The sequence below is a fragment of the Ptychodera flava genome, unplaced genomic scaffold, assembly GCF_041260155.1.
Source record: "Ptychodera flava strain L36383 unplaced genomic scaffold, AS_Pfla_20210202 Scaffold_35__1_contigs__length_1935909_pilon, whole genome shotgun sequence".
NCBI classification, from domain to species: Eukaryota; Metazoa; Hemichordata; class Enteropneusta; family Ptychoderidae; genus Ptychodera; species Ptychodera flava.
This window is the reverse complement of record NW_027248357.1, coordinates 1,496,398-1,519,675: the sequence shown is the minus strand read 5'-3', so window position 1 is coordinate 1,519,675 and position 23,278 is coordinate 1,496,398. Positions and strand designations below refer to the sequence as shown.

The window sequence follows — 23,278 nt, the reverse complement described above, 5'->3', positions numbered from 1 at the left end:
CTACATGATTAGACTTACCAGGTAAAGGAGAAATGTGTGTAAGCCAGTTCCTAATCCAACAGAAGACAGTATCCCAAGACCTACCCAGTAGGCACACCACAGAAACTGCTTTCTTATGGAAGTAACATACTGCAAGTAAAGAGGAAAGTATACTTTTTATAGCTCAAATCACTTTGAATGAACGTATAATTTATGACCACATGATATTAAAGTCTACATCATAGTACATGTAAGAAAGCTTGTAAGTGACTTGGTCAATGGGAACAAACAATTATACATGTTGCTATAGCTTTGGTATTCTTTGGTTTACGGATACCTTATAGCAAGACACTTATATATAATCCCATGGTACTTCGGCTCGAAATTGTACGGCTCCGCGAAAAACACTCGTATACGATGACGTCTAACAGAGAAAAATACCATGGGATTATATATTTATCACATGAACAGTCTTCTTATTTTTCTTTGATGTGGATGGATCAAAATTATTGTAACAAATTGCATGGTTTTTATCGCGATTTTGTTTTTCATTTACGTGGATTACTTTCATTTATTGAGTAAAGCGGCCCGTCAACCAGGAGATGTGCAAATGTTTACAGGTATACTTTCATTCATAAATCCGATTAAGCTGAACTTTTGATACATGGAATGGTATCTCCACCAATCAGACATACAGATTTGATCATGTGCGCATGTCAATCATTGTCTTGCGCTGGACCGATGCCAAGGCAAGTCTGCCATCTGCAGACATAGTTTTCACCGTACTAGCAACGGATAACCATAGTATTTTGAGTTATTTAGAACATTTACCATTATATTTATGAAACTAATGCATCGACACGATTGAAACAGTAGTTATCATTCTTAGAGATGCTGTGGATTTTAAAATATCACAAGTTAAGACCTTGGCGAGCCCGAAAGATTCAGATCGATGACACACAGAGTGCTTGTAGTGGGCACTGCTGTCACTGGTCTTTGCCGGTGGTCATCTCGGTCGTCACTGTTTTTGTCTTACAGACTTTGATGTTTGCTGTGACACATATATTGCCTATACATACATCCCAATTTTGTTACTTGACGGGAACTCTATTCAGTTGTGAGTGTTGTCCGAATCGGATTCTACAGCGACTGCACTGCTACAGGTCGAGAGCTCATGTTTTCACTACAGCCTTACTCTTGCAGGTTTGATCCGATCGAGAAAAGACGGAATAATTTGTTGTGATGAAGGAAATTTATGTTGTTGTCGAATGACTTTATGCTTGTGCCTTCTATGTCACTTTCCCGAAGATTATATGGTACTCATTTATTAAGTTGAACTTTCGTTGAGGTGTATACTTCGGGTTTATCGCCAACCTCGATCGCCAGGTACGATGTCGCTTGGCGATCGCCAGGTATGACGACGTCCACTTTGAGCTTAGGACTGAGCCGTGACATTACTGAGCCATTAAGACGATCACGGTATCCTCATTCGATTCTTGGGAATAGCAAAACTTTAGCAACTCGAAATTTCGTTGCACATGCCTTCTATGTTTCCATATCTTGATTTATCAGGTCATCTTTTTGTCAAAATGCCATGAGAGCACGGCATCGATCACGACAAATCGGTCTGTGTGGCGACATGCATGTACTGTACGAATGGTACCATTGCAGGAAAAAAGTTCCGGTTGATGACGTACAAAAGCCGTAATATGGATATCTTATCTGTGCTGGTGTACGTCACACAGGTGGAGATACGGGCAAGTTCATGTGATAATTTAATGAAACAGCATTTTGCTTAAAATATTCATCCCAAAGCATCAGCCATTCTGTCTGGACCCACTGATCTAAAATATTTTCTTTCAAAATTGCCACACCACATTGCCCAAAGCTACACTTTTAACATTAGGTTGTACATATGTTGTATGCCAAATTTTATCTTTCATGCACCTTTCTTCTGAAAGACAGTCCTGGCCAAGATAGACTTGTCAAAAAGTGTATTTCTTGATTTGAAGTAATTGCAAGGAACTGGTTATGAATCAATGTTACATACAGGTACCAATAACTGGCATTGTATTTGCAGCCTCAAAGAGAAGGTTGATATCATTACAATGATCAAAATATTGTGACATACCGGTAGTGATTGCAAGGAATGTGCACACTGTTAAACATGTGAACTAGTGGTTGATATAGCTCTGCTGTGATACTTAAGACAATCAAGATAATAGGTGTGAGCTGGTTTGTCTATCAAGTGAATACTTATGAACATGGTACGTATTTGAAAACAATTAAGTCATCGTTGATGACACAGTCCCAACGTGTTAATGGGTACTTTGATTACAAGTCCTTGGAGAGGATAGAGTCCAGCTCATTAAAGCCCCAGTGCTGCTAACTTTTGATGATAGTCTCACCATTTTTATTTTTAATGTGAGCCATAATTCCTTGTTCTTCTCCCCAAAGAATGTTAATATACACAGTATCCAGCTTGTCAACTTAGCGTCTATATGTGTAAAATGCATTATTATTGTTTACATTTGCATTCTAGTCCGGACCAGTCAGTTTTCAACAATAACAATGCAGTTTACAACTATAGGGACTGAGTTGACAAGATGGATACTGTGTGATATCAACATTCTTTGGGGAGAAGAACAAGGAATTATGGTTCACATTTAAAATAAAAATGGTGAAATTATCATCAAAAGTTAGCAGCACTGGGGCTTTAATTTGGTCTGTGATTAAAGATGAGTTGCATGGTGGTGAAAACGTTAAAAACAAAGTGGGCGCCACCCTAATTACAAAAGGTTATTAAATAAGTCAATTAGTAATTAATTAACAGGATGTTGCCCAACATTTTGCATTCTATTAAAATACCGTCAATGACGCTGTACCTTCTCTAATGTGTGGCCAGGTCAGGTAATTGGTTGTTGGCATGGAGTTGTTGGTAAATAGTTGATGATGTAGGGGCATGAGGTGGGATATGGACCCAAAGAACCCAAAAGATGATTAAATACATCAATCAAAAAAATTCTAAGCTACAGTATAAACTGCCTAAAGATAGTTCAATGTGGAAAAAAGTTAAACAATTCAGAAATAAGAATTAACAGTCCAAAATAGTAATGACGCACTTCCTTACTGACCTGAGTGCATGTGAAATACACAACCTGGCATCTGTAAATTAAATGTATACCAAGTGATCATTTCAGTCACTTTAACTGTTTTTAATGGATTTTCCAAAGAGTCCTGTGGAAATGATGAAAAACGCTTATATCTGGTCTTGTGTTTGTATAACCTCATGGCTGATAATTGTCATAGTATTGAAAAAAATTGAAAGTGAAGAAATTACTGTTTTTAATAGGCATATTTTCCTTGAAATACATGACCGTGTAAAGAATATATGCTAAAAGTGTTTAAGAGTAAATTTCTTTTCAAAAATAATTTAATTTGTGACCAAAGGATTTTTATTCTTTGAGTTTACAAATTCAAACATTGCAATTTGTTCAATCATCTTATGCAGTGCAAAATTTATAAAATGACTGAAAAACAAAAGAAATTGGCAGAATTACAGTCTTTGTGATGTAAAATTATGGGTTGACATCACGATAACTGTTAATCTGTTTGAAGTACTAATATACTATAATTTAAAAAAGAAAAATTCATGCAGAAACGGTAAAATATATTGTCAGCAATGTAGTGTTAATTTTGACTTTACATCAAAATATGCCTTTGCTGGATACCAAATATATAGGGCGAAATATCAGCCATGTTCAGCAAAATCCACACAACAGCATTGATCCTTTTTGATTTGATTTGCTTATGTTATCCTTGTATCATGACAGTCAGTACAATATGGAACTTGAACACAACACAGTGAATAAGTATGCTGTAAATGAAATGGTGTGGCTGCATCCACATGCAGCAATAGGAGTGCCTTTGTCTCTCACCCCTCATTTCCAACCTGTCCCATCCCTGAAAAAATAGTTTGGTCTTATATTTATAATGTTAATAATTTCTGTATTTGTTAAAATGTGCGCATCTCAAAAACTTTTGATCATAAACATTTTCATTGTTTTTTATAGCTGACCAGTCAGTTACCTGTTTATTTTGAATATTTGCGCATTTTTCCTCAGTATTTGACATTTCTGAATACCTTCTTATTCAGTTTGTCATTTTCTAAAAGTTTAAATGCTCCATTGTGTGGTCAAGCTTTCCACAAGCATCAAATGTGGTACTTCATATAGGAGAGTCTGCCTCTAGAGGGCGGGCATCATGAACACTCCTTGTTTGTTGGTTAATTCCTCCACGTAAACTTCTGATTGTACTGTAAACATTGAACATGGCCGACGTCCGATTTTCCTGTCTAAAACTTTCACTCATTTTCGTTCATATGACTCTGAAACTCCAGGAAACGATTGGGAAGAAAGGGTTATCTTGAAATATTGAGGTACTCGCCGATATTTTGCAAAATTAAATGAGTAAAAAATGCAAGGAAAATGCCGACAGGCTTACACAATGACAGTTTTCAGACTCGGAGGCATATGACCATCTCTGCAGATTATGCAACAGGCCCAGATCACGTGAGGCCATGAGGGGATATCCACGCAACTCAGTACCAAACACTAGCGCTCACAGAGTGAGCAAACACAAAGTGAGTACCCCTAACGTCAGCTCAGTAGTCGTAATACAGTAGATTGTAGTCAACTAAGAAACCTTGGAGAAGGCTTAACACTGTGGCTATGCCGCTAAGTCCCTTTTGATTTTTGTCATAGCTCAAAATCGTTCTCCCACACCTCAACCTGAGCCATGAACACCCCCACCAGTTTATGATATGACCCATCACAATGGCATGACGTCCACGGATCTTGACAGACGGAAGTCTTGACAGACGGAAGTTCTTGACAGCAGCATATTGGTTTTCAACTCTAATACCTTCTCTGTCTATAAATAGACACGAGAAGGTAATAACACTGATAGATTGTCACTTGTACCACATTTCATAAGTGATACCACTAAGTATCAATGAATTATACTCTGGTAGATCAACATCTGAACAAAGTTTAATCAAATTTGATGATGATCAAATATGCAAATTAGCAGTTAATTGATGCAATACTGACTGTGTGCTATCAGAGCTCTGAAGTTTCATCAAATTTAGTGCAGATGCTCTAGAAATAGAGCTCTTTTTCAAAAGTCATTGTCAAAGACAAAGTCCCCGCTTTTTAATAAAATGTCCATCACACAGACATATTGGATTGGATCACAAAAAATTGATGTGCATATGTATGACATATGGAGAAATCCTTGTTCCAAGTTTGAATGAAATCGCTCCAGGCATCTCTGAGATATCTGCATGAACGATAGGATGGACCAACACACGCATGCACAGACGCACACACACACGGACATGACCAAACCTATAAGTCCCTACGGACACCATCCATGGGGACTAATTAGCAGCTTATTTCATAATACCCTGTGAATTTTTTATATGAATATGAGTACAACCTACGATCTTTGCATACATCACTGCTGCCTGCAGTAGGGTACTTTGTCTTAAGTACAAACATTGAACCATTGCTAAACATGCAAATAATGCCCAAAAATAACAAGCATGCATGTTTTATCATGATTCAACAAAGCTGCATCTTGTCACCCAGATAAGGGGATTCTAGGATGAAGATTTTTGGAATTTTTTTGACCAAACACAGCAAACATTGCCAAAAAATACATTATTGCGGGTTTCTCTAGGAGGCTTTATTACATGAAATTTCACAGCAATCTGACAAGCAACTTGGAGATTTTTTTCCAGAAAATGGAAAGAATTGCCCATTAAAGCCCCAATAGCCGCAAATGTGTAATAAACAGATCTCAAAATATCCTAAGTTTCAGATAGTTTTCTTGAGACCCATTAAACACTGAAAAAGTGTATAACTGTGTCATAAGTGTGACAAGTGGCATGTAAACTCATTCGTTTTATTAAACATCATTTAGATTTCCCGCCATTTTCAAAACTAATCATGTGACAGATTAAATAAAGATTACAATAATCGCAATCATACCAAGCCATAATCCAATAACACTAGGTCAGAATTCTTAGGACAATAGTTGTAAACACTAGACACAAAACAGCAAAGAACAGACAGTAAATAGACGGTACACAAAGTCAAATTCATGAAAGAAAGATATATAGACCTCTGGCCAAAAGACCAAGAAGTGATGTCAGGTGTTTCAAAAATATAGTAAGCGCATTCTTCCCTGCATGTGGCACCCGCCACATATCAATCTGTAAGTCAGATAGGTAGTGGTCACTAACTAAGACCCAATGTCACCGATGCCATCAGCGATCATTTGTCGAAGAGAGATATTGTATTTATCTACCAGCTTGCGATACCTGCCAAAAAAGCGACAACAACAAAATGTTGACTGCTGTATGTTGTGCAGTCAAGTAAATTGCATCATGCTTGTTTCATGTATTATCACGATGTGTATGCAGGTATGTAAGACCTCCAAAATGACAAAGTGAGCGTCAAAGTGCTCGATCGAGCACTTTGTGGAAAATGGCAAACTGAGCGTCAAACTGAGCGTCAAACTGAGCGATCGAGCACTTTGTGGAAAATGTCAAACTGAGCGTCAAAGTGAGTGTCAAAGTGAATGTGATGGCGCCTCCAACGATAGGATGTGGTATAATTAATTTTGCCATCAGCCAGGTATGTAAGACCTCCAAAATTGACAAAGTGAGCGTACACACTCTCTCTCTGTCTCTCTCTCTTTCTCTCTCTCTCTCAAAAAATACTGCAATCTGTAGCCGTTCAGGCCATTTACCGCTGTGCCCGCGGTATTACCGCGACCGTAGAGGTGTGAATGTTTCACTTCCAGTCCGCGGTAAATGACTTTCTCATGAATATTCACGGTCTCTGAGCGGCGGTAATCCTGGCGGTAAGCGAGGCAGATGTATACCGCGGGAGGTATCCGGCGGTACCGCCTGTTTGAAAATGACCTCTTCCCTAAAATGACTGAAACAGGGGATCAAAGCAAGTAATTGTTACATCGTATTCAAAGTCCGATGTAGCTTGTCTCCGAATCCGATGTCACTATGTGCATTCCAGTTTGAGATCAAATGATATTTGTCATGGCCATGAAGCGAAATGTGTTCGGAAAGATTATCTATAAACAGGGCAACAGTAACATGGAATGTCAACTCATGATGCCATATGTTGAGGGTTCGAATCCGATTGAAAACTAGCCGTATTTTCTACCTGGGTTGGTAACACTGCTGGTGGACAGAATTGTCCCCGAGGTTATCGTTCGCCCAGTTAAAGCGATGAAATTCGTTTTCTTCGCTTCGATAAAGTGTGTATGTGCGATGTATGATAGTGAGCATGCGTGCGTGAGTGCTTCACGAACTCTACAACGTGTTGAGCGGTCTCAGTCAGAAAAATGTAACAACTTAGCCGGCTATTGAACCACTCTTTTTTGGGAGTGGAGATTTAGCCGAGCGGTTCTGTCTGTGGCCTCTCCAGCTTGAGCGGACGTACAGAAATTTGCATAATTCAATAGGCTGCAGAGCCTCGTTCTGAATGTAAACAAGCAATATGCCGGAATACACGTGTTCGAGCCACTTGGTCGTGAAAAGGGCTCGAAAGCTCACAAATATGATATTTAATGCAAAATTGAACATGCTATGAGGTAATGTACACTTTGAGAGTAATTTCATCGTATCTATGTATGATAGAAATAAATACTAATGATAATTGACAACTGAATTCGTACGTTGCCATGATGGTTTATACCTCTCAGCTGTGTGCTGTATAATTTAGAGTATCTAATTAACATAAAACCCTAGGAACCTGTACACTAGATATCAAAGCTACCAGATCAGAAGTTTATAGGAGAAAAATTTTCTGACCAAAAAAGCAAAAATTGCCCCAAAAATAAAAAAAAAATTGCCAGTTTCAACATACCTTCTATACATTATATTCAGATTAATCTTAGATACCTGTATACCAAATACATGTATCAAAGCTATCAAATCAGCAGTTTTTGGATTAAAAATTTTTTTATCAAAAATTGGGAAAATTGCCCCAAAATTACAAATATGACAATATCAATACAATTTTACAAGCATGACTGAGGTCATTCTGAGGAACATGAATATCAAGTTTCATAGCAATCAGACGAACGATTTCAGAGAATAAGATTTTTTGACTAAAAACGGAAAAAATACCCTAAAATACAAACATGCAAATTTCATCCAAATTTTTGCACACATAATTTAGAATACCTAAAGAAATGTGCATACCAAGTTTCAACAAAATCTGACCGATGCTTACTGAGTTTTAGCCATTTGCAGGATTTTTCCTTTTTTCCCCTCATTTGCATATTTTTGGCACCGACATGTTCATTTGAACAAATTCACATCTCCACCCTAGGTGCACCTGTACAGCAAATACTAAGACAGTAGGTGCTACGGTTTAGGAGTTTTTGATGTGGACGGACTAACAGACATACATACATACTTACATACATACACACAGACGCCATTTTGCCACCTTATACGAATACCTCCCATTTGCATATATACATATGCATATATGGGAGCGTAAAAATGCGTCAAATGCTCTAATAAACAAGTTAATTTGATTCCTTTGTGTTCACTATGTAACAACAGTAGGTTGACCTATGACACCCCCCACACCTATTAAACAGACTATTTATAAACACCATCCCTTGGAAGAAATGAATGCAGTTGCGGAATTGTTCAGGTGATAACTGTTATCGGTATATATACTTTGCAAATTGCAACAATGAAATTAAACAACTTTTGAAAATAAAGATGACATCACTGATCGTAAAGAAACGTGATGTTGAAGAAGGGATGGCACAAAGATTCTTGAGTAAGTATATCTCACATTAAAAACATAAGGCCAAAGTCCCTGAAGTACTATAGACATGGATACAAAGTTAAGTATTTCCTGACTGTATGAAATTATCTCACTTAGGTCATCCTAGGGACTTGTAAACCAAATATTAAAGCTATCTGACCAGTGGTTTTGAAAGAACAAGCAACTCAACAGTTGACAGAGCTCTGCTGTGTTATGTAGCAAATAACCTTTTGTGACACATGTATTGATGAAGAAGGTGGATATCTTTGATTAACATTGTAAGTGAGTTCTGTTGAATAAGTTGAGACTGTACATACTCAGAGAAAGCACACTGAAGAGACAAATTTTTGAAACCTAAGAAGTTCAAGGTCATGAAAAGCATTATAAGGAATCATGTAACTTTCATTATATTGTTTACACTGATTGCATAATTGCTATAAATAGCACGAGGAATCTTACAGCCCAGCTTTACCATAAAAACCCTATCACTTTGACCACTCTTTTACTTGACCACTCTATTTTTTTCCTCAAAAAGTAATTTTATTTTATCCTTACCAAGTCAACCATAAATGGAAATTAGAACTTTCTCTATCTCTATCTCTATCTCTATTGACTATTTGAGCAATTTCTTATAGATAACATACAGGGCACAATAAATGACAGTTCAGAATATGTCAAAGTTGGGATTCAGGAAAGTTGCCTTTACATGCTTTAATCCTCCAAGCTGGTAAGCATTTGAACTGTCAAAAAAAGTTGAACTTTCTGATAATTCTACACTAAAATTATTTTGGCTTTGATGATTTCCTAATTAATTCAATTATTTAAAATCATATTATTATTTTTTTCTAGGTGAATTGATAGGGTTTATACAGTACAAGAATTACATACAATGTAAGTCAAATTTTGACCAAAATGACAAAAAAATTCCTTAAAAATACACATTTGCATATTTCATCACAATTTGAACAAATCTAAGTTGGGTTACCCCTAGGGACCTGTATACCAAATAACAAAGCTGTCTGACCAGCGGTTATGAAGAAGAAGATTTTTTACCAAAAACACCTTTTTTGGCATTAATTTGCCTATTTTCAATAATAATCAAAAAATTAAAAAACATACTTTCTCAAAATCATATTTTTCAACTACACAACAAATATCAAATCAGTAAGTACTGCGGTTCTCAAGATATTTGAGTGGACGGACGCCTCACAAACGGACATACATACATACATACATACATACATACATACATACATACATACATACATACATACATACAGACTGACGACGGACGCCGGACGGATACCCATCCCAATAGCTTCTATAGACTATAGTCTATAGTAGCTAAAAACGGCTTACTTCGAAGACCTTTTCCTCAATTTTGTAATTTTGCAGCAATCTTTGTCGACATTCTATTAATACTATGCTCATCTCAAAATTATATCTCTAAAAATAGCGTCAAGGACACTGAAGCCTCTCAAGTGTGAGGCCAGTTGAAGTAGTTGGTTGTTGGTAAGCAGTAATTGACTTGGAGGCATGGGGTTGGGATACGGGATACACAAGATTTGTGTTAGATACATTTAATTGTATATACGGCATGATTTGGCGCATTAATATAAAAATAAGTTGCATACATTAACACCAATCTATCCTGATGGAGTATGTGGCGGTTATTATTAGGTGACTAGTAATGTGAGTAAGCGCCATTTACTGCACTGGAATGCAGGAGAACCACCGTTATTTCTCTGTCAGCACTCTGGTGAAAATTGCTTCATTGTGTTTTTCAACATTTAAATGTGTAGTATACAAGTGAATTGCATTTCACATGATCTGCTTGACCAGAAAATTCATCAGCCTTTTGCTTAAGTAGGTTTATATCTTCTTGTGTATATTGGCCAACTCTGAGATGATTAAGTAATTCTGCAAAATGTTTACCATCTTTCTGTCTGCACAGGCGCAATAGAGAAATAAATATGCAAAAAGATGAAAGGCTACAGTAGTATTTGTGAAATCGAGCTCAAAGGTCATCGAAGTCATGTGACATTTTGTCAAAAAAAATTGCATCCCATAGTTATCCCTATATACCAAAAATCAGACCTCTAGCTCTATTGGCTTGCCAGAATTAGATATGTGCATAAGTAATGAGCAGTGTTCATCTAGGCGCGCGATTGCGCGATTCCCCCTCTTTGGTGTTGCTGCGCGCCGCCAATCACAGGTGGAAGGGGCGACCCATCGCGCACTGCACTGAGCTGGCTGGAATGGCTGCTATCATGGGTGTCACACTTCGATGCATTTGACCCGTTATCGGCACCTGTTAATTGTGTGGCAACGGGCATTGTATAGTGTTGCAAGAACATTTACATGGAAGGGACTAATTTTAGTTCGATTTTGATACTTTTTGAACTGCTTCAATAAATTGCTGTTGAAACAATACCACGCGTAAATTTCCGTACGCTGATTTTGCATATGAAAGCCTGTCAGCCAGTTGAGAGTTACGTTCACAAAAGTTCGTTGCCCTAGCCTGATAAAGTTTCTGTGTCACATTATCTCTGTACGATTGAGAAAAGGAGACAAACTGAAGTTTTTATGCATCGTATGGATGTCCATAACACTCTGAAAATAATTCTGATAGCAAAATTGACACGAAAATTTGGACTTTACTGTCACAGAAACGTGTTCAGTCACAGTCCCTCCACAATTTTGTGGAGGGACTGTGGTTCAGTGCAGACTGCATGCAATGAAAGTCACAAGCAAGCTGTGATGTCAATGGGTCCAGTTTTTGAATTCAGTGAACAGACACTGACTTATTTTTCAAAAATAGGGCAAATAACCCTAAAGTTAACTGTCGGTGACAACCAACCTTTCTGTTTGTTATTTTCCCGTTCTAAAATGACTGACAAAAAGCAACTGGAGCGAGTCTGACATCGAGAAACTCCGCATTTAAAATACGGCAGACTAGATCCGACCCTCTAAGTTGTTCGTTTTAACTCTACTGAGTCTGCGCACAAAACTACAAGACCAGCTAGGTCACTAGAAAAATACAGCTAACTGGTTTGTATAGGGCAATGTTGATCCAAACTTACAGTAGTGAGGGATGATATAAGCACAGTAAAAACATGACAAACAAGTACATTATTTTTTCAGAAGTTACAAAACATTCCTTTATAACTACAAAAGTTTTTACTTGCTTTTTGTAGTGCAGACAGTTCAGTGAAAAATGCGAAAAAAATCCCTTGAAGGTACAGTGGGAATAGCTAACTGTTGTTAATTTTTTGTTTGAATGTACATTTAAGTGATTAAGCCCTAAAAAAAAACAACATACAGAATATGTACAAACGAACATACAGAATATTTTAGCATACAGAATATACTACAATTTTTTAAGAATGGTAATGCTTATGAATATTAATGAGCTGTCACCAGTCATGTAAGCCCTATACATTCACAACAGTGATACGCAAATTTGTTGACTTTTGAAAAAATCTTATAGAGGATGGTGTTTGCAGCCAACAGCTTGGATTGTGTAAGCAAGTTATTTATGGCTTGTAGTATGTATAACACAAGTAACATCACTGCAACATTAAAACTTACGTATAAAAATGTCATTACATGTTTCAGTTAAATCCCCCCTAAAATTTTATAATCCCCCTCCAAAATTCCAGTAGAGGGGGACCAATCCCCCCTGTGTAGCATCCTAGATGAATCACTGATAAGGTACAGGATATGGTACCATACGGTCTCCCATCATACCAAATGTGAAGGGTGTAGCACTTGTGGTTATTGAGTTATGGCCATATATGTATATTTGGGTTCAAAGGTCATCCAGGTCACATAATATTTTGTCAAAAAAAATTGTATCTCATAGTTATCCCTATATACCGAAAATCAGACTTCCAGCTCTATTGACTGGCCCAAAATTAGATACATGCATAATTAATGAGGTACAGGATGCGTCATCATTAGGTGTCCCATCATACCAAATATGAAGGGTGTAGCCCTTGTGATTACTGAGTTATGGAGAAATATCTATATTTGAGGTCAAAGGTAATTGAGGTCACGTGACATTTTGTCAAAAAAAATTGTATCCCATAGTTATCCCTATATACCAACAAGCGACCTCACGGCCGATATAGCTCCGCTGTGTTTATGTAGAGAATAACTATTTTTGACACATGTTGATGAAGAAGGTGGAAATCTTTGATAGCTCATTTCAGTGGCCAGAAAAAAGTGGCTAAAATAGCTGCAAAAATACACAATTGAAGATTTCATCATAATTTGAATATATCACATTGGATCATCCCTAAGAACATGTCAAACAAAGCTATCTGAGGAGTAGTTTTTTGAGAATGAAATATTCTGTCTAAAAATGGTAAAAATTGCCCCAAAACTAAAAATTGGAGATTTCACCATAATTTCAATATATATTAAAATAATCCCTTGGAACCTGTATACCAAATATCAAAGCTATCTACTTGCAGTTTTTGAGAAACAATTTTTTTGACTAAAAATGCAAAAATTTTTTTTGCCTGCACTGTTCTACGCTACGGCTTGATTATTATTAGTTGATAAATCGGTACAAGAACAACATATAAATAAAGTTTGAAAAAATAACACGAGTCAGTCTCTCCCGTCGTAACGAAGGGCGACAAGTTTGCAGTGCGGTGCAAAAGCTAAGAAAATACGACAGACATTTTATGTTGTCAAGAGTTACGTGTGTTCGTCCATAGACTTTTTCCGTTTTTAAGGTCTATGGTTCATCTCATCTTGAGGTAGGAAAACTAGCAAGTGACATCCCGTTCGCACAGTGTCGGCGCTAACATGAACTTGACAATCACTTTCACAAAGAACATGCATAAATTGCCGATCGCGAGACAGGAAGTAGACAACTTGAGTCAAGAACAAGTGAATGCCCGACGCGATCGCGCGACGACAGCACATAAGTCTCGATCGGATAGACTTTTTTACGCAAGTTTCGATGTCTTCGTCTTGACTGTGAACTCTGGTAACCAGATTGTAACCGTTGAGACAACAGTATACAGTTAATCTACTAGTTAAACGTTCCAAAATGGATTAAATCGCTAAGTACCCTCTGTGTTTGTTGTGTAAATACCACCCACTGCTGGCACTAAGCATTTGCCAGTTCAGTGTATAATTTCTTTCTATTTTCACACGATCTGCAATCCTAAACATATTCAAAATTCCCAAAACTGACTCTAAATATTTCAACTTAGTCCTGGTGTAAGAAAATTCGCAGAAAATAGTGCGCGAGTCGGACTTCTTGGTCACAATGTGAGACGCATAGGTCGTTTACACAAATCGTCGATTTTCTCAGTTCCGTTTTTGGCAGTGCGTACATTATTCAAATAAGTATAAGTCGGCGGCGCCTGGACAGACTAGCCTGATTTTTCACCTGTGGACAGTGAATGAATATATCTGAAAGACCGTGTCTCAGATTTCCGATAAAGGGCCTGGAAGTGAAGATATCCTGACAAACGTGAACAAAAAACGTCAAGTTGACACTTTGAAGGTGCATTGTGCAAAAACAAAAGCGAATTTCAAAAATCCGGGACACGGTTTTTTGCCCAGTATTCCCAGCCGTCGATTGCCGTAAACAGATCACCAAGGCCGATTGGAGATTTGTACTTACACTTTTTTGAGTAAAAAAACTAAAAAACACGTGTTTTTGAGTAAAAAGCCGTATGCGCACTGTTTTTAAAAAAACTAACAAATTTTCTAAACTCTTCGGTGACCGAGCAGATAAAAAAGTACCACATGTCGGGTGTGTGACCACGTCTTCTTTGTGAAAATGAAGATTGGAAATAAGTGACAATGAACCCGAGTCGCTACCTTAATTGCCACATGTTTGCAACTTCATTGAAAATATTATGATCAACGTAATGAACAATAATCACCACTGATTAGGTCATGAAGTATACAAATATGTAATTAGCTGAAATAAAAATATCAAAGTTCTTTTACTGCTGTCATTGTATCACCACTTTATATAGCAAGTGTAATTACCGTTGGCCAAGTTTTCAAGCCATATATGCCGAGCTGTGAAAGCTCATTAGACATGCAAATTATAAATTAGCTGACATGAAAATGTGAAATGACTTTTGATATTGTTTTAACCTGGTATAATCATCAATGTACATAGCATGTTTTGCCAACTTTGATCAAGTAAATCCAGTATATATCCCTAATAAGCAAAGGTCATTAAATATGTAAATTAGGAATTGGCTTAAGTAAAAATGCTTAATGATTTTCAACAATGTTGTATCATGGTATCTGCAATATATGTAGCAAGTTTTGTCAACTTTGGTCAAGTTGATTCAGATATATATCTCTAATTAGGAAAGTTCATTTAATATGCAAATTAGGAATTGGCTGAAGAGAAAATGCTTAATGAATTTCAATAATATTGTATTATAGTGTCTTTAATGTACATAGCAAGTTTCATCAATTTTGATCAAGTCAATTCAGATAAATATCCCTAATTATGAAAATTCATTTAATATGCAAATTAGGAATTGGCTGATGTAAAAATGTTTTTTGATTTTCAATAATATTTTATTACAGTATCTTTGATGTATATAGCAAGTTTCAACAACTACAATCAAGTTAATTCAGATATATATCCCTAATTTGGAAAGTTTATTAAATATGCAAATTAGGAATTGGCTGACGTAAAAATGTTTAATGACTTTCAAAAATGTTGTATCATAGTAGCTTCAATACATGTAGCAAGTTTCATCAACTTTGGTCCAGTCAATTTAAATATATATCTCTAATTAGCAAAGTTCATTAAATATGTAAATTAGGAATTGGCTAAAGTTAAAACGCTTAATGACTTTCAATAATGTTAAATCATAGTATCTTTAATATACATACCAAGTTTGGTCGATTTTGATCGAGTCAAATCAAACATATATCCCTAATTAGGAAAGTTCATTAAATATGCAAATTAGCAACTATCTTTCATGTTACCCCTTAATGGTTCCCACAACTGATATATCTTGGTGTGATCGTAAAAATTTGTAGCAAATCTCATCAAATTGTGTGTCGTCGTTTTTAATGAAATCCGTTATTTCTAAAATCATTAATTATGCAAATGAACAAAAAGTATGCAGGCCACACCACCAAAAATAGCGTCAATGACACTGTGCTCCCATATACTGTAACACAAGTGCCAAGGGAGTGCGAAATTTTTGAGCAATGCCCAGTATACCAACAATTTGTGAAAAAAAAGCGTGAAAACAACATAGGAATGCACGCAGAGATAAATGCACAGCAGTGTTGCTTTAGTATTTTTGTATAGCAACAGTTTTGTGGTTTGATTTTTATGTGCAGCAATGCAGTTTTGACAGCTTGATATAACAGTGACATATGTGTACAGTTTTGAATGGAATGTTAGTGTCAATTATTTTGTTTAGAGTTCTGTTTATACAGTACATGATGGGTCTGATTGTCGCGTGTGAGGATGAGAAACAACTTATTATTCTTCTTGGCATAATGGAACCAAATCTATTATTTCAGTAATTATGCAACCACATACAGGTAGACAGAAATCGTTTAAGTTGGACAGACATATACACATGCACACACGTAAAAGACATTTGAGAATTGCATAAGTTAAAATATTGATTTTAATGAAAACATAGGTGATAATAACATAAAATAAACTAGTGGATATATAAATAGTCTAAAAGGCAGCAAAAATATTTTTCAAAGTTAACACTATATTCTGCATTAAATTGTGTGACCTAGCTAAAACCGTAATTTTTATGTCTAACTTTAACAATAACCGCTTGGTGACAGAAACACAGACTTGATCCTCTCAAACAGACAAATTTTCTAGCCAACTTTTAATGTCAGTGATGGTATTACTAGCATACATTTTGAATAGAATTGGTATGCCATCACAGACATATTGAACATGATGTCTTTTTGAGATGGTATAGAAAATCCTTGCTTGTTTGTGGAAAATTGTGTACATGATTGACTGAACGGAATCTTTGAGTACCAAAGTTAAAATCAAATTCAACTAGTGTATAAAAAGTTTTAAGGGTTGCAAAATTCATTTTCAAACCTAACAGGTGTTTGTTCACTAAATGATGTGATAAAATTCAAAGCCCATCTTGTAATCTTCATTCTAACTTCTTGGTGACTGAAATACGGACTTGATCCTCACATACAGACAAACAGATTTTCTAGTCAACTCTTTAATGTCAGTGATGGTATTATAGTATTCATTTTTACACAATAGGTTTGCCATTAAAGTCATTGGACAGTTCTTTATGCAGTTGCTGCTGTGTGCTGTTTATGATATCTATTTGAGATGGTGTTACAGATGGCGTTAGAGAATCATTGCTCGCTTGAGAAAAATTTTATTCGTGTTTGACTGAACAGCAGGAGCATCTTTTAGGAGCAATTTAATAACTACACCAGATTGTGATTCTTCAGAAAGTACATCTGAAATGGTAATAATATCCGAGTGATAAAGATTAGAATGATGAAACATGATCTTGAGGCTAATTGGTACAGAATTATTGCTAAGTTGTGATGTATTGTTGCTGGTAGTAAACAGGTCATAATGGTTGATTTGTGTCTCTTGTTGGTTTATTCAAGGGAAAACTTATATTATCATTAACTGCAAATCACATACGGCAACACTGTGAGAGGCAACATATTTGACCTATGCACATTGTCAGGGCTTCAAACTTAATTGTCTGGTGCTACTGAATATCTATTGGGAGATATACTTTTGCATTGGGAAGAAATCTTGATATTGACAAGATGTCAGCAATTTTCAAATTGTAATGCTTTTATCATGACAGTATTTAAGAGATGTAATAATGTAATTGCTATATAAACTAAGTGCAAAAGATTCAGTAAGCTAGGCATTCAATTTTGAGGTCCTAAACTTGTGCCACTGTTACAGTGGGAGTATTTTCCTCTGTTTTTGATAATGTTACAATATTTGTAATTATTGTTAAAAAGTTAAGACTATGGCCTCTGATATTGATATCTTAAATTGGAAGACTTAAACAAGGATCAACATTGTGTAACTTACATCATTGCTGTTATGATAATCTTTAACCAAGAAGTGATCCTATTATAACTTACAATGGATAATGTCCAGTTAGACAGAGCAAAATGGACCCAAGAGTGACCTTTATAGTGTCCCCTTATGAAAATTTTCTGTAGAAATTCTATCGAATTTGATGACAAAATTCAATTAAAGTGATACAGAATTTCTACTGAAATTCTACTGAACCTTTATGGAAATTAACGGAGTTTAATGGAGTTTTGGCCCCCTTTTTCTGTAGAAATTCAACAGAATTTCTGTATCATTTCTGTAGAATTTACAGAATTTCTATGTAAATTCAATAAACGTTCTACAGAGTATCTGTAGCACTATATTGAATTTCTACCACATTCTACAGAATTTTTATGTAGAATTTCTGTAGAACTATATTTAATTTTGCACTCTTTTACAGAAGTTTGTTTGTCTTATACGAGTTCAATCTCTTAGAAGGTATGACAACAATATGTGTTAAACTTTTACTAAGTAAGGAATACCACCTTATGATATTGCCATAGATACCAATGCAATGAATTACTGCAAAACTCACAAAAAATCAGTCAGCAAGTAAATTATAAACATGCAGTTTATTTCTAAAAGAATTATGATTAACAATCGATCAAAACTTGATGAAACATACAGGGACTACAAAACATAAAGCAACCTACACATATGAATGCAAGGCCTACCTCTCCAGTCTAGCAGTTTTGACCTCAGCCAAGTGCATAATTAAAGTGTTGTGTATCTTAACTCACATAATTTTCAGTTGATGCTGCAATGTGGATCTTACAGTTGTGACATATTAGGGAGCTCCCTTCTCCATAACACTGTTAGAATCTTGCTAATGGACCTTGGATCCTAATGTTCCATGCAATTTGGAGTTGAACTTTAGTACTTTTCATAAGAGCCATGTGCACTGTGGACTGCCTCAAGTTCAAATGAATAATGCGTGGCTACACTATTATGTAATCAGCCCATTGTAAAGGCTGGAAACTATTTGCATAACAAAGCAAAGGCACAGGTCAGCTCACTTGACTTAGGATCAAACAAAGAGAGTCTGGTTGGTCTGTGTACAGTCATGAAATGTACAAAAGCAATGGTAAAAGGAATGGTACAATTGAAACTATATACATTTTCCTGGGATGTGTGTGTAAATGAAAATAGCTTTTCAGAATTAAAGGGTACACGAGAATGTGCTTAGAACTCTCCATAGGTAATGTCACTACCTTTTCCATATTGAAACCAGCTATATATATGTCACTGAGTTCTTATCAAAGCTCATGCCAACATGCAAAAACATGAACTTAAGTCTGAAACAGTGTAAACTGTGGGAAAAAAAAAACAGAAAAAAAATTTCCACAAAAGCTATGGAACCGAAAAATTCCATAAAAAATATGTTTAATTTCTGCAGATTTTCTACAGGAAATTATCAGCAAACTTCAATAGAATTTAAAGTTTCTATACACATTAAAATTCTATAACATTTAATTAACATTTAAATTTTTCTACAGAATTGTATTGAAAATTTTCAATTGAATTTCAACAGAAGCATATTTCCATCAGATTTCCATAAAATATACAGAATTTCTATAGAATATCAGAGTTCAATAGAATATCTACAGACTATTTTCGTAAGGGTCGCCAGACAAATTTGCCATTGTCACAGTTCTGCGTGGCAGTGTTTCACCTGACCATGTTGGTATGTGCTTTTTTATCGTGGATCTAAATAATTTAGGAGGGAAAACGTAAATAAGTTACAAGACAAGCTAAAATGGCTACATTAGTTATATAGGAAATGTGTAGATTCACCAGTGTTCTCCGCAAAACAATTATAGAGTGGTGGCTGCTACTCTGAACGTTTTGGTAAACAATGAAAACTCATTATCAATTGCATGTATTGTTATGCACATTAGCCACCACTCTACCAGAAACTTCTTGGAAGAACACTGGTTACTTATTATCAAAATAACAGGACAGGTTTTTTACTAGCAAGAATTTTGTTATTATATTTGCCTTTCTCAAATTTGAAGCGTGGAAAAAAGAATGACAAACAGTGTTAACAAGTACTGTTTTACAAAGTTCAAGTTTGACCGGAGTGCTAGACAGTTGTTAAAGAATAGTTACTAGCAAACAAAGTGAAATTACACAACAATGCAATGGATCATATAGGTCAGGGTGACAAAATATTTTTCATACATAAACACACCATAGATACATGCATGCAGACACAAAATGTGAAGTATAAGAGACCACGATTACAAAGAGTGTATACTATATGGATTTACATAGTGAAGCAAATCTTCGATACCATTAACTGAACAGAAATTCTAATAATTTGACAGAACTATATCACTCCGGAAGCAATTGGTTTGATGGGTGCTTGAAAGTTACAGCTATAATTAAGTGTTACAGATAATAAATACAAAGAGGTCGCAGACAGTTAAGTATGAGTCAATGGTAAGTGGAAGGCACTTCTAATTGAGAATATACTTACATGTAATACAGAGCCCAGATATTGTGTAATTTGTTTTTCCCCCAACACGTGTACCAGGGAAGAATGCCAGGTTAGTATGCCATTTCACTAAATGCTGTAACTGATGGGTGCTGTCTAATTGTTGTAGTGGGACGTTGACAAGAATTGAGCTGATGCCCAATTCTAGATCTTCGTTAATCGACAAGTCACCAGTGCACGTGAATATCTTTGGACTAAATACCAGTGTGTTGCTGCTTGTTGCCAGCGCTCAATCTGAGAAGGCTCAGATTATTCTGCACCAAAATCCACAGATGACCATAGTAGCGTCCGTGGCATCAGTGACCACGGTGCATTTTGTGTTACCACTTGCATTAAAATGTAATCAATGGCTCCTGCCAGGACCAGGCTATGGAGTGAACAATAGTACTTGTTTTATTGTAGTTTAAATGGGCCGGGGTCGAGGCTGTGAGGGGGCGGTCTCCGGACGAGGCTACCTAATAGTTAATCAGTATTGGCTACGACCTCAGAGCGTTCCCCACCCTCCCTCCCTCCCTACCCAATAGCTTGCAATTGATTGATTTTCTCTCTCTCTCTCTCTCTCTCTCTCTCTCTCTCTCTCTTTTCTCTTTCCTTTTGGCTTTGCCATCTTTAGAATATGTATCTTATTACACATAGAATGGCGGAAATCGACTCATAGCCAGTCACCATCGGAATAAAGTTGTTGACCTTGACCCCCAACACTTGTGTGTCTGTATGTTGTCAGTATAGGCATCATTTAAAGAAACAAACAACTGTGATTAGTTAAATAGGCATATTACAATTTAAGTGTCATAATATGTATTTTCATATCACCCTGAAATAATGCGACTCATTTTTGATTAACATTCACCTTGGTAGCAGTCTCGATTTACACTTATTTCATGTTTCCAGCCATTATTGAAATCCTATCAAATGGCAAAGAATGCAGAGAAAATACCAGGATGTTGAGACACAATTTATACCTCAAAGCACTGACAAATGACTACAAGTACAACTGATGATCCCAGCCCTAAGCCCACTTGATTTGCGCACCCCTGAGCAGTACTTGGTACGCACTTACTTGTTTTTCACAATTGATTTGCGCCAATATTTCCTCTTTGGCATGCTGTATTTATCCAACCTATGTATAGAGAACAAAGTTTAATTTACAAAAAATATTTACAGATTGGTACGGATACGTTATATTTTTGGAAAAAACATATGGGTGAAAGTAATATTTATAAGCACCCTACAAATGTGACTTTTGTCAATGAAGGAGGTGTTCATTATTTCAGAACACCTCAAAAGAAATAACGTGCAATGCATCACATCACAATTATTGTTGAGTAGTCACCCAGACCTACCACCCCCCAAACACATACAACACAATAACACATAAAAAAATACCGTCAATGACGCTGTACCTTCTCTAATGTGTGGCCAGGTCAGGTAATTGTTGTTGGCATGGAGTTGTTGGTAAATAGTTGATGATGTAGGGCCCGGGCATGAGGTGGGATATGGACCCAAAGAACCCAAAAGATGATTAAATACATCAATCAAAAAATTCTAAGCTACAGTATAAACTGCCTAAAGATAGTTCAATGTGGAAAAAAGTTAAACAATTCAGAAATAAGAATTAACAGTCCAAAATAGTAATGACGCACTTCCTTACTGACCTGAGTGCATGTGACATACACAACCTGGCATCTGTAAATTAAATGTATACCAAGTGATCATTTCCAGTCACTTTTAACTGTTTTTAATGGATTTTCAAAGAGTCCTGTGGAAATGATGAAAAACGCTTATCTGGTCTTGTGTTTGTATAACCTCATGGCTGATAATTGTCATAGTATTGAAAAAAAATTGAAAGTGAAGAAATTACTGTTTTTATAGGCATATTTTCCTTGAAATACATGACCGTGTAAAGAATATATGCTAAAAGTGTTTAAGAGTAAATTTCTTTTCAAAAAAATATATTAATTTGTGACCAAAGGATTTTTATTCTTTGAGTTTACAAATTAAACATTGCAATTTGTTCAATCATCTTGTGCAGTGCAAAATTTATAAATGACTGAAAAACAAAAAAAAATTGGCAGAATTACAGTCTTTGTGATGTTAAATTATGGGTTGACATCACGATAACTTAATCTGTTTGAAGTACTAATATACTATAATTTAAAAAAGAAAAGTTCATGCAGAAACGGTAAAATATATTGTCAGCAATGTAGTGTTAATTTTGCCTTTACATCAAAATATGCCTTTGCTGGATACCAAATATATAGGGTGAAATATCAGCCATGTTCAGCAAAATCCACACAACAGCATTGATCCTTTTCTAATTTGATTGATTTGCTTATGTTATCCTTGTATGACAGTCAGTACAATATGGAACTTGAACACAACACAGTGAATAAGTATGCTGTAAATGAAATGGTGTGGCTGCATCCACATGCAGCAATAGGAGTGCCTTGTCTCTCACCCCTCATTTCCAACCTGTCCCATCCCTGAAAAAATAGTTTGGTCTTATATTTATAATGTTAATAATTTCTGTATTTGTTAAAATGTGCGCATCTCAAAAACTTTTGATCATAAACATTTTCATTGTTTTTTATAGCTGACCAATCAGTTAACCTGTTTATTTTGAATATTTGCGCATTTTTCCTCAGTATTTGACATTTTCTGAATACCTTCTTATTCAGTTTGTCATTTTCTAAAAGTTTAAATGCTCCATTGTGTGGTCAAGCTTTCCACAAGCATCAAATGTGGTACTTCATATAGGAGAGTCTGCCTCTAGAGGGCGGGCATCATGAACACTCCTGTGTTTGTTGGTTAATTCCTCCACGTCAA

The 23,278-nt window shown here is 36.0% G+C and overlaps 1 protein-coding gene across 1 annotated transcript in view; it reads right to left on the bottom strand.

The window, feature by feature from the left end:
- LOC139127709 (vacuole membrane protein 1-like) overlaps positions 1–23,278 on the bottom strand; it is a 104,492-nt gene that overhangs the window by 15,601 nt on the left and 65,613 nt on the right. The window contains exon 4 of the mRNA XM_070693605.1: positions 19–129. Coding sequence (XP_070549706.1) covers positions 19–129 — 111 coding nt within the window. The remainder of the gene's footprint in view (positions 1–18; positions 130–23,278) is intronic.